Here is a 13515-nt window from a genome sequence, read left to right on the forward strand (position 1 = left end):
GGGAACTCTTTGGGACTCTTTGGATCATGTTTTTCTTTTTTTGCCCAAAGCAAGTACCTGCCTTTGGCTCGCGGGAGATACTTGTCCTTAAGTTAAATTTTAGATGATAGATGTTTTGTGCTGTTTTTTTCTTGATTGGAAATTGGAATACATCTCTGAATGAATTTCAGCTTAAAGCATGTCATGTTATGTTTATTAACAGTATAAAGGCTAAACCTCTTCTTTTGAACAAAGGCTTTCACCACCAGCTGATGTTGACGCAGAAGTGGATCATTTGGATCGACCTTAAACTAGCCTAAAATGTGTATTAGACTCTAAAGAGGACTATTTGTTTGGAGAATAAACCAGACTTTCTTTGTCCGCACAAAATCCCTACTCGTTTCACCTTCACCTTCACTGGGAACAAGGGTTGCACACAAGATTTTCTGCAGCGCGCACAGGAATCCTGCTTTTACGCACAGCCTTCAAACAGTTGCCATCGCCTCTGCCATTCAACTGTTGAAGATGGGAGAGGCGGGAAGCGCAAAGGGGCTTGTGGAGGAGTCACAGACCCGGGGTTGCCTTCTTCAGCAGTCAGGGCCAGGCGCGGCCTCGTGAACAACCCGCGCGGCTAAAGCATGCCCTCTTGGCCCAATCTCTCGGAGTGTGTCTCCCACAACTGCAGCGGCTGGGAGGAGGAGGAGATCCAAAACAACGCCACGGGAGACTCTGACCTCGGCCTGCCTCCTCTCAACTACTACTCCATCCCCCTGCTCACGGCCATCACCACCGCCTGCACGCTGCTCTTTCTGGTCGGGGTGGCGGGCAACGTCATGACCATTCTGGTGGTCAGTAAGTACAGGGACATGCGCACCACCACCAACCTGTACCTGTGTAGCATGGCCGTGTCAGACCTCCTCATATTCTTCTGTATGCCTCTGGACCTGTACCGCATGTGGAGGTACAGACCCTGGCAGTTCGGGGACGCGCTTTGCAAGCTCTTTCAGTTCGTGTCAGAGTCGTGCACCTACTCCACAATCCTTAGCATCACCGCGTTGTCAGTGGAGCGCTACCTGGCCATCTGTTTCCCGCTGCGCGCCAAGGCCATGGTGACCAAGAGACGGGTGCGCGCCCTCATTCTCCTACTTTGGACAGTGTCTCTATTGAGCGCCGGGCCCGTGTTCGTCATGGTGGGAGTGGAGCGTGAACCGCCATATTTTGGTTCAGGAACGAACGAGAGTGGCTTCCCCCTGGAGGCCGGCGGGGACACCCGGGAGTGTAAGATGACGCACTACGCAGTGGAGTCGGGCCTGATGGGCGCCATGGTGTGGTTGAGCTCCGTGTTCTTCTTCATGCCGGTGTTCTGTCTGACGGTGCTCTACAGCCTCATAGGCCGCCGGCTGTGGCAGAGACACAGAGAGACGAGCATCAACTCCCGCGTGGCGCACCGGGAGAAAAGCAACAGGCAGACCATCAAGATGCTGGGTAAGTTTGGAGAGCGCGCAAATTACGCACGGGCTTAACTTGATCGTTTGTCAACATACACAAGGTAGGGGCTAAATCAATGTTGTGTGGTTACCTTACCATACAGTTTATAGATATAAGAAGACATTTTACATCTTTATTTGTTCAAATAAACTTGTTTACAACGTAACTCATTATCTCCTCATCCTTCACCCACACACCTCTCTATCTCTCTCCTACTCACCCTTTTACTGTTTATCATTTTCCCTACCTTATTACTCATACACTTCCGCCTTCTATTCCTCCAGTGGTGGTGGTGCTGGCCTTCGTCTTGTGCTGGTTGCCGTTCCACGTGGGTCGCTACCTGCAGTTCCGCTCCCTTGACGCGCCCTCCCCGCTGCTGTCTCTGTTGTCCGAGTACTGCAGTCTGGTGTCGGTGGTTCTCTTCTACCTGAGCGCCGCCATCAACCCCATCCTGTACAACACCATGTCGTGGAAGTACCGGTGCGCAGCGGCTCGCCTCTTCGGCCTGACCGACAGCCAGCCGCCACGAGGCCGCACAGCCAGCACCGTGAAGGGGGATTGGACGGAATCAACAGTCAGCTTCTAAAATGTATAGCCTATGGACTGTCAAAAGAAATCTCAGCATCGTTTTCAAATCTGCTTGTCATGAACTGAGAAAAAAATGCATTATTTCTGTCAGGCTGAGGAAAAACTGTTGAGTTCACGTGAGTCCAGCCATTGTTTTTGGACTGATACAGAAACGAAAAGATGCAAGCCTCCATTCACTTCGTCAGCATTCATCAAGGGAACTTCGACTTTTCTCTTCTTGTTGGATTGTTTTTAGCAAGCTCCACTAATCATACACACTCAGCAGCATTTGAAAAGGTCGACTGGTGTAGTGCAAAACACACACCATGCAGCCTGAAATTAATATTGATCCAAATGTGAACAACATGGAGAGCAGGGCCTGCTGCCCCCGTATATACATAAATATATATGTAAAGACATTTTCAATTGCCTTATATTGTATTCATATTCTGGATGACAAAGAAAGCACTGTAGAACCTGTGGCACTTCTCTGTACCCCTTCAGAAGAGAGGGGCAGAGGTGTAGTGTGTGTGTTTGTGTGTGTGTGTGTGTGTGTGTGTGTGTGTGTGTGTGTGTGTGTGTGTGTGTGTGTGTGTGTGTGTGCGTGTGCGTGTGCGTGTGTGTGTGCGTGTGTGCGTTTCTGTGTGTGTGTGTGTGTGTGTGTGTGTGTGTGTGTGTGTGAGTGTCTGTGTGTGTTTGTGAAAGAGAGAGAGGAGATCATTTCCATAGTGCCACGTGTCATGCTTTAGGGTGTGATGTATGTCATTTATTGGAGAGAGTGTGACCTGTTGTTGTTTTATGTTGAATGCCCTGTTTCTTGGAAATCCCCAAGGTCCATGCTGTGTGGATGCTGCCATTAAGAGCCAATGGGTTTGGGGTTCAGCTCCTGGATAATGAAGAGAATTCATGTGTTGTCATTTGCTGCACAGCAGTGGGTTTCTTTTATAATTCAAGTTTTTTATTATTTACAAACCTGGTACAGAAACCGCACAGCTGGTACAAGATGTGGAAAATACAAGCACACAGCCATGCCAGGTAGAGGAATGGCTCATCAATAAAAACAAAAGTGTTTCTGTTTAAATGATCATTCAAATGAAAATGAACATACAATTGTACATACTAAACAAATGAAAAAAATAATGACCCCACGGTGGGCTATGACATCACAGTTGGAGTGTGGCACATTCCAACTGTGTTCAACGATTGTGAGAAAATTGACAGAATGCAAACATTTAAGATGTGTGTCATTAGGTGTCTCATTTTTGTAATTACAGTATACTGCATTCTGGAATGAACAATATTCAATCATCATTAAGAAATACAATGTACATGAGGAGAGTTTGACAAGGTGTCACTGAATGTGAGCGGTCACCCTGGACAATGCTGTGCAATTTCTTTCTTTTTTAAAGTATCAGTTTGGTGCATTGGACAAAGAAATGTTATTGGTGTTACTGCAAAAAAAAATCAAAATATCAGTGGCCATAAACGCCTCAGACTTCTGAGTCTTGTGAACTGATGTCAATGACTTTCATCCACAACTCGTACTGTACAACTTGTACATGTTCTTTTTATTGCATAATGTGCTTAGCTGTGGATTCAACCATGCAACACGTGTATCAAATGTGTCATCTGTGTGATTTGACAAGCTTCATTTGATGCTTCTTGAAGAGATTCAACTTTTGTAAGAAATGAAAACAGCTGGGAAGGTTCAGTCAAATTTTTATTTTATTTTTTCACCATTCACACATTCACAAAACTACAAGAACAGTCAACCTGTGTATATAAGCTGCCAAATTGTTCCCTTCTCCCAAAACTGTGACTTTAGTGATTTATTCACTGGTTAAATCAAACTCACAATGGAAGCTGCATTTTTTATGTATTACTTGTATTGTTTATTATGAAGGAGTATTAGGGCCATATTAAGGAGGGGGGGGATAGGGGAGGAACATTTTTGTTTATGCATATCCAGGAAAAAGTTGAAATGTACAGCATAAAGCTGAACTGTCAGCATTAGTGCCAGATATAAGAAAAAATTAAGCTTTTTTTTTCCACTTTACTGTATTCAAATGTTTTACTTTAGTCTAAGATATACAAGGTCAAAAATATCTTCCTCTTATTTTCTTCCCTTAATGTGGCCCTAATACGTCCTCTGAGTTCTTTGTGACTTTTCAATTGTTTCAAATGAAAGACAAGGTGAGACTGCATAGTATATACCCAGTGTAAACTATTTTCAGGGGTGACGTTTCAGTGCATTTTGGTGAGTTCAATGAAATACATACATTCTTTTGTGCCAAAGGTCCAAACGCTAGTATACAAGAAAGCTTTTAAAATATCCTTTCACTTTATACAGTATATTTAAAAGATGATGCAACAGGTGAAAAGAAAAAAAATAATTTAATTTTGTAAAGTATATCATGCACCCTTTGTGGACAAAGAAGACCAGGGAACTGTTTATATGCGATGATGTTACGCTTTATGCTTTATCTTGTAAATACATGCTTTGTAATGCTATACCCTCAATGCTGTACACTCAGATGGTTTCAGCAGTCCAAATCACCGCAGCAGCCTCCACTAAATCTGCACTGGATTTTTAAAAACATGGCCTCTCCTTGGCTCTGAAGAATGTATCGCTGTATTTGAATGTTCTTGACTGTACATAGTACTGAAGCCATGGCATACTATTTATTAATCTACAGGATGTATACTGTAGTAATTGAAAGAGTAAAATGTGTTCATATGTCCTTTTATTTTTGAAAATAACTGTGAATATCCTATTCTGGGTAATGTATCTGTTGATGATAAAGTCTTGTAAAAGTAAAAATGAAATTGAGAAAAAAAACAATTCCTCTTCTCATTTCTCTTCTGAAAATAATTTGGGTAACACTTAACGATACGGGTACATCAATGAACTGTCACTTTATGCTTAGGTAATGTTTATTAAGCATCAACTTAGCAATAACTAACCGTTAATAACTGCTTAGTTAATGGTTTGTATGCATTAACTAAGCAGCATTAGTATAATACAATAGCATAGTCAAGGCTTAAAACAAGCATTGATAACCAAGCATTAACAGTTACTTAATGCTTAATGACCATTAACTCACCGTTAATAGCATTAGATAAGCATGAAATAATTAAAGTGAATAATGTACCCTTTTTGTAAAGTGTTATGTATGAGAGGCAAACTCCACTGCACTGGCTTCACAGTCGAGTATAGACCGCACCTTGATAGAGCCTGCAATCTTTTCCCTGCCATACTCCATCATATAATGTTAGCCACAGTGGGGTGTAACAGCAATTAAGCAGATTGCCATCTTAAACAACACAGAGACACAGCAGTGCGTTCTCTGTCATCTCAGTCAGGTCTATTTCTGTGGCCCACACGAGGCATAGCACCACACGCTGTCACCTAATAAGACACCTTCAAAGGCAGCCTGCTCTGCTCTTATGCACCGCACAGAGCTCAAAGGATCCCTCAAGTCACCTCACATGTCATCCAAGGTTCCTGATCAAAAAATCCGTCCGATTGCAAGATGGCCCCAAAAGGTTTGTGAAAGTCTGTGGGAAGGAGTAGGACATGAATAATAGAAAACCCACGTGTCGAGTCAGTCAGTCGAGAACATAGGGGGAAAAAAATCCAAAATGATCAGATTAAAGTTTGGTCAGAGATGATGGCTAGTGGGTGGATGATAGGTGAAGAGAAGACAATTATAATGGATGACCACGGCTATGACTGTTCCCTACTCAAATAATTATACATCGAAAATAGACAATGAAAAAAAAGGTCAAAATAAGAGAGGTTTAATCACTGACTCAGACTTAATTGTCGTTTATGTAAATGTGGGTGGTGTTGGAGAGAGAAAGAACAAATTAAATTGAAGAAGAGTTTTTTTTTCATCATGGTTGAAGGCACGGCTTGCCCATTGTATCCCCCACAAAAGAAAAAGTTAATTTTGTAAGATTTTTTTGGAATGTTTTTAATTTAAAAATATTAGTCTTATCTGTGACACACTGAAAATGTATATTTATTTTGACTCAATTTTATGCAAATTGATTCCAGTATGATCGTATTATGAATGTCAGTTCATTTCAACAGAGTAATCGTGACATGAATTTTTCATATCGCCCAATGCCTAGTGCAATTATGTAAACCTTGCTGCAAACCTCAGAGGATGAAATTAGTTTGATGCATATGCATTAAGCAAATTGCTGGTTAAGTACCACTAGGGTATTGATCTGTGCAGTCTTCCGAGACTAGGACCATAATAGCAGGTCTATGGCGCTGTGTTGGTTTGAGCCTATGCTAACACGCTCACAATGGCAACGATAACATGCTGATGTAGGCTATACATCAGCATTGCCATGTTCACCATCTTAGCTTAGTGTTATAGCATGCTAATCTTTGTCAATTGGCAACAGCAAAGTAGGCTACAGTGGAGACTGATGGGAATGTCGTTAGCTTTATGGGTAGCCTATTTGGTCTTGAACTTAAGTATTGGACAAATTCAAAATGTCCTGATAGGCTAATACCAAATTTCAAGGACATCCACACTTTAGGTGCTGAGATAAGCTAAAGCTGTGTTGCTATACTGATCAACCGACCGACTTATCCAATGTCATCCCAAAGCCATGGCAAGAAAATATTATAAAGGAGAAAAGAGTACATCAAAGTCAACGACCAGCAAGAGATATTTATGACTGTAGCAGAGTAGAGAGGAACTTAAAGATATATCTCATCTAGTTTGTCATTCAATTTCTAAATCACTTTAAACAAATCCAAATGTACATGCACCGAAAAAAGATCAAACAATACTTTAAAAGGAAATAAACCTCCTCTGGTGCGCTGCAGGCTGCAAGGAGAGGGAAATTGCAGCCTCTCTAGTGGCCCTGAGGAACAGCAGGGAATAATAGTGTGTGTGATGTGAACTACTCTCAGCCATTTGGCACTAACTGTCAAGGCCGCTGGAAAACCAATCTCGTGCCGCCTGTCACACCTTCACAATGATTGTCCATAAAAGTTAAACCATAATTTAAAATGTCATCAGCTTGAAGTATTACAACGGTTTGTAAAAAATAATAGTTGTTCAAAATTTAAACCTCAATAATATTAAAAAGATGCTACAAGGAACTTTGAAATATTTCTGTAACAATCTCATTTGTCCTCTGATAAATGACATGTAACAGCAAACGAGACCATCAGTGCAAAGAATGCTATTTTTTATAGTTTTTCTTAATGCCTTTGTCACTGGTATACGCTCACCCAAGAACTATCAAATACTACAGCTAATGTCCAAAGGGGGTGCAAGAATGAACACAGAGTGAAAGTTCCTCGGAGTACCTTTAATATTGGTTAATGTTCAGCTATTTTTACAACAGTGCTGTAAGGTGACTCCGATGAGAACGATCAAATCAATTATAAATCAATGTTTTTAGCATCGACATTGGCAGTGGCTATATTGCAAGTTTGCAGAGCCAATGTCCATTTAGACAATCCTGCAACAGAGTATCTAATATGTTTATTCATAGAAAATGTATGCAAAGAAAAGGTCAATCGGATTCATACCATCAACAGAACAGTGTGTATGTATGTAGGTGCGCTAATGAATAATGACAAACACAATAAATCAAACAATTGGAATCAAAGTCAGAAAAAAAATCAAAACATTTATTGGGCATAAATATATTATATATACGCTACCGATACAGTTACGTCTTACATACATAGGGTAGTATTTGCAAAAATCTATACATTAAAATTGATATGGCAGTTTTCTTTTATATAATGCATATGAAATTGTCTAACATTTACAATACAAGAAGAAATGCATGAATTTCTTTTCATTTTCTTTTTTTTTTACTTTCAATTCGTAGACCATGACAACATTGGAATGTTTGTTTTTAAATCGTGAGGTAAAAATATGTTTCTCTATTTTTTTTTGTCTCGCTTAAAAAATAGTTAAATACCTGTGAGTCTCTGTATGTTTGTCAAATCGCCAAATTTCTCAGTCAAAATCTCTACTTATCTTTTTAAAACGTACAAAAAACATAACGAAAAATAAAAAATAAAGAAAATAAGAAAATAAACTGATCAGAAGGCACAGACGTGGGGTTGCTGGGCAAAAAAAATATATATTTAAAAAAAATGAACTCTCATTCTTGAAATACCTGCCAAATGTGCAGGACCTGCAAGTGTGGGTTAGGGGGTGATGAAGGGGACGTTTGGGCGAGGGGTGTCTATAAAAATCACCAGCATTCGAAAAGAACAAAAAAAAACAACAAAGCACATAAAGGGAGTACCCTGCCCACAAACACACAGCCTTTCTCGGTTAACACTGTGTCAACCTTTGGACTATACAACAATTAAACGACTGGCCTGAGCTCAACCAAGGCTAAACCTCTGCTCTCCCACTGGGGCATCAAGGCTTGAAAATGGGAGTAGGAGGGGAATAAGGGACATTGCTCCTTATTGTAGGGCAACATAACATAACAGGGGTTTTAAGGACAGGACTCATCACCTGTCGACTCCAATGCAACAGGCTGCTAGACACCATGAGCACCGTACTCCCTAATATGAACTGGACTTCCTTTGTTGCCGTAGTTTTTGCATTCTGCAAAGGGAGCAGGGCTGCCACTCTAGAAGCCACAGCACTGCACCGTGCTTCAGTAATGCCAATGTCACAGTGACGCACGCCAACGACAGAATAATGCCAATGAGTGTAACAGACGGGCGTTGGCAGTAGTGTTTGGAAACGGAGCGAAAAGGGGACCTCGTGGTGTCTCCTCTCGTCTCATCTTAACCTCATCAAGGCTAATGCATCGGCATAAAAAAAGTGCTTCAACTCTGTTAGTTCATAATGTATTACCATCTCATTTCTATAGCTATATAGATATCTCTGTATATCATCTCTTAGCAAAATACTGGATAAAAAATACTCACTACTGCTATACCTGCACTAGCCTTAACAAGGAATCGTCAATATTATTATCTGCCTGAAATCATCGCATGATTGTTTTTGCCTTTTTTTCTTACTTTTTTTCTCTTTTTTTTTTAAAAACATCTTTCCGTGTGAAATCAGGTTGTGTTACTCTCCTCCAACAGGGGCTACATATTTTTTTTTAAATGGCACATTTTGCTTTACAAAAACAAAACAAAATAATAAAAGATAATATGAAAAAGAAGCATAATCACAGATCAAGTTAATGTTTTCTTTTTTTTCCTTTTTGAGAGAATAATAATAACAATAAGTCATAAATCGTAATGCTGCGTCGTTACATCACAGAACCCTTTAGACGACTGCAAACGCAACATCTAGTGGACACAAGAAGCCTGCACTTTGGCAATTAAACAGTAAAAAGATACCAGAAGCTTCATTATAACACTAATCAGGAAAGAAATAAAAAAGCCAAAGGCAGCAACGTTTATCCCAATACAGGTTGACTTGAACTGACCCTATAAGGCCTGGCTTTGCTACATGTCTCTCTAAGCGTTACAAAAAAGGACTGCTCGGCTGTGCACGGCCGCAACAGGAGATGAGAAAAAAAAAACAATAACACAAAAAGGCATTTGGTTACATGTTTGAAACGGCAATGATAAACTGCAATGCACGGACTGATGAGCTACAAGTTCCCAACAGCTGTAAGAGAAATACTTAAAGGGTTACTGAGATAAGGAATGCTGGCCTTAATCATACAATCTAACATACATCCATTTAAAAAAAAAAAAAAAGAAAAATTAAAAAAGAAAAAAAAACATGCTACAAGGAAAAAAATTAGTATATAACTACACTTGTCTCTTAATCTTTAAACAATAAATAAATGAAGATTGCACTGTAATTGGCATGTAAAGTACTGTATGCAAATATATAGTATAAATAAAACCTAAAAAAAAGAACTCTACCTTAACTTTCCCATCAACTTTGGCAAAGGTATTTTGAGCTAGTAAACCACTTTGCTTACTGACATACAGGAGCAAGGCACAGCATAGACAAGAGGACAAGATACAGCATTTAAAAAAAATGAAAGAAAAACAATCAAGAAAGGGAGGAAGACAGAGAGGAGGTGCGGAGGAAGAGAGGCTGATGTTTACTATGACTAAGATGACATCAATGGGGGTGATGACTGGGGTCACATCTGCGCTCTTTAAGGCCTTATCCCTGAGGTACGTTACAGGCAGCCTATCAGAGCTGAGGGGCAGGGCTACTAACACTACTAACCCTGCCCCTTTTCCATGCCCCGCCTTCCCTCACCCAATCCTTCTCCCCCACCCCCAGACCCCACCTGATAAAAAGTAGACATGTCACGCATTTAGTCATGCAGGTCAGGGTGACTTCTTTGGATTATCAGAGTTATGTATTGGGCTGTACCTTGGCTTTGTGTGTTTTTCAGGTTGGGGCAAAAGGGGGAGGGGGAGGTTTTGGGAGTCAGGTGGGAGGTACAATGTGTCAGAATTCCCTGTTCTGTTCTGTTGTGAAGTTGTGTTTTTGTCAAAGGCTTGTTTGGTTAGTGAACATTACTTCAAGTCCCCAGAGTACACGTCTGAGGAGAGAGACCAACAGACGCACTATACTGCTCTGATTACATGTCAATAAAGCACCTCAAATATGAATGAGAGAGAGAGATAGAGAGAGAGAGAGAGTGATAGTAGTGCATGAGCATAAAGATGGGATTGATCGAGAGCAAGAGAGGAGCAGCCAGAGCGAAAGGTAATTGCAGATAAGTAGCGGCAGGATAGGAGGAAAGGAGAGGACTCTTCAAACTGTATCGATTCACAGACTAAGGTGGAAGGCGAAACTACAGCTTCAGCACTGCTCTGGCTGGCATAATATCAGAAGAGAGGGGGGTAGGGGGGGCGTTAAAGCTCAAGCTAACTCCTAATAGCTTTCCTGGTAAACACACACAGCTCTGAGAAGGGCGGCTAGCGGGCAGGCTGTTAGCACCTCTGGGTCTATCGCTACTAAAGCTACAGATAAATCGGCCTGGAGCAATGGTCATTGAGATGGTAGAATATAGAAGAGAGTGACCAAAAGGGGGAGGGGCCGATATAAAATTCATTAGGCCCAGCCCTTTTTTTCCTGTTAAGTTGCAGCCAATCACCATTCAGCTTCTTACAACGGCAAAGCCAGTCTACTCCCCCCAACATTCGAATACATACAAGGGTTTCATATTCCGATCCAAGGCCAGTGTGTGTGTGTCTGAGCGCTCCTTTAAACCATACACACGAGCTACTGAACTGACCTCAGAGCTGCTGGTTGTGTGAGCACCTAGAGTCATCTCCTCCCCTTTCACTGTAGTTCAGACCTTACATTGCCATCACTTATATTACATTACTTCTATAGCATCATAGATATTTGTTATACTTTATTTTATATATATTTATATTGTGTGTATATATATTAGATTACTGGTTTTCCATTCTTTCTTAGATATAATAAAATCACAGGATAGCAGCATCTTACACCCCACATTGAATTGCATCACTTTGGTAGCTGAATGAGTGTTAAAAGCTGAGCAGATATGTGATTGACTTCATAGGAGGAAATGTGTGTTTGACACCGTCATTGCATGAGCGTAATTTGTACGCGTGCGCATGTAAATGCACTTAAGTTTGCATTTCTGTGTGTGTGTATGTGTGTGTGTTGTGTGTCTTTGTCCGTGTGTGTGTGAGAGCAGGTGCCGATTGCATGAGTTGACCGACAGCCTGCAGAGTAGTAACAAACTGAATAATAAGGTATGAATGGCTAAAGCTTTGAAGGCCTACATTGGAATATGGCTGAAATGAATAAAGACTGCAGAAAAAAAAACATTGATACATTGAAAAAATTAAGGCAATGACCATCAAGAAATATACACGTTCTCTAATCAAATATGTTTTTAAAAAGATACAAAATAAAAAAAAAACATGCAAGTCAGTCTGAGGAGCAACTGCTTTGCTCACAGCTATTTTTAAGGCTTGATGATAATCAGTTTTCTTTCCCAACTGAGGTACAGCTAAAAAAAGAACAAGGGCTTCCCTCGACAGAAATCCTTAACAAAAATGAGACGGACAGTGATACAAAGACAACAGAGACGTAGAGAGAGAGAAATGAGACCGAAACTCAGTGAAAGGCAGAAGACGGACAGGATTAAGTTGAGGAAAGCCAGAATCGAATCGATACTTTTGACAATTAGAAGAAAAAAAAAACAGACATACATAGCCTTTTTAGAAGTAGATCTCAAGTGTTTGTTTTTTTATTTCATTAGGTTCTTTTCATAGACTCTGTGTGATTTTTAACGCTTTCTCTTTCTATCCTATAGTTTTTTTTTTTAAATTCCCTCACTTCATGAAGAAGTACTGTAGCAAGCAGGCGATGAGGATGGAGAATCCCGCGAACACGCACACGATGACCGCGGCGAATCGCTCGTCGCTGCTGATAAGGCCCGCCCCTTTGCCCGTTTCCACGGCGCACAGCTCGCCCGACAACGCCGTCTCCTGGCGACGCGGCGTGAAGAAGGAGGAGGGGCTAAGCGGCCCACACAGCTCCTGGCACGAGGCCGGGCAGCGGCGGCACGCGCCCACCCGGAAGCGGTAGTCCGTGTTGCACTGGAGACCGGAGATTTGGAATGAGGCTTCCTCTCCCTTGAAAACCTGCAAGAGAGACACAGATGAGAGATAAGTTAAGTTACTTAAGTTTAAGTTATCTTTATTGATGATGTCATTTTAAATTAAATTAGATTTTTCATTCATTTGTTATTTTAAAAAAAAATTATTTATTATTATTCTTCCGGACAATTACACACAATACACAATTTTTTCTTTGCATATTCACACATATTACTTTGTGTTATCGTCCGAAGGGTGGCAGGAGAAGCCAAAGGCTTATCAGGTCCCGCCCCCACTGCCATCAGATTCAGATACACAGATACTGATACAGATAAAACATTTTTCTTTTCTTTTTTTTTTTTTTTTAGAAGATGCAGTCCAATACACAGACAATTTTAGGTCTCCTTATTCATTGCCAGTGTACAACAGACATGCTTTACATTTTCCTCTCTGCCTGTGACAATGCAGATAGTGATATGGCCTTGTCCATTTCTTCTCTGGTAGTCTAAACACATCTGCAAAAGTATTCAAAACAGTCAGTCTGTCTGCTGACCTCGGCTGCAGGCCCATAACATGCAGTGTATTTACAAATTCTTCAGTCAGTGAATGAGTTTTTTTTTTTTTTTTAAGTAAATCAATGTTTGTATCCCCACAGATAAATATCTTCTTTTGATTTGCCTTTGAAAGTAATTCTCCCACGTATTCTATAAAGTCTTCCATTTTTAATCGGGTGTTCTGTACACACAGCTGATAATTAACATTTATCTTTCATTTGAATTTCAATAGTCACACATTCCATTAGGTTATCAATTGCAGAGCACATTGTATTTACGATTTCAAACCTTATATTTTTGACACAAACCAGTTTGAATCCCTTTGGTTCAAAGTCCATGCTTTTGCCT

General features: G+C 40.7%; 2 protein-coding genes across 3 annotated transcripts in view; one reads left to right on the top strand and one right to left on the bottom strand.

Moving 5' to 3' along the window:
• Nucleotides 1-617: 617 nt before the first annotated feature.
• On the top strand, nucleotides 618-2053 carry ghsra (growth hormone secretagogue receptor a; the record flags this gene model as incomplete). Its single annotated transcript, XM_080042944.1, has 2 exons — nucleotides 618-1464; nucleotides 1752-2053. The coding sequence occupies 2 exons, from the start codon at nucleotides 618-620 to the stop codon at nucleotides 2051-2053; spliced, it is 1149 nt and encodes a 382-aa protein (XP_079899070.1).
• A 5625-nt stretch (nucleotides 2054-7678) lies between these two features.
• Nucleotides 7679-13515, bottom strand: part of fndc3ba (fibronectin type III domain containing 3Ba) — a 133307-nt gene continuing 127470 nt past the window's right edge. For both annotated transcript variants that reach the window (XM_080042342.1, XM_080042343.1), the window contains exon 27: nucleotides 7679-12658. In XM_080042342.1, coding sequence (XP_079898468.1) covers nucleotides 12347-12658 — 312 coding nt within the window. In that variant the 3' untranslated portion in view covers nucleotides 7679-12346. The remainder of the gene's footprint in view (nucleotides 12659-13515) is intronic.

This window comes from Ammodytes marinus, assembly GCF_949987685.1.
Source record: "Ammodytes marinus genome assembly, chromosome: 15".
Taxonomy (NCBI): domain Eukaryota; kingdom Metazoa; phylum Chordata; class Actinopteri; order Uranoscopiformes; family Ammodytidae; genus Ammodytes; species Ammodytes marinus.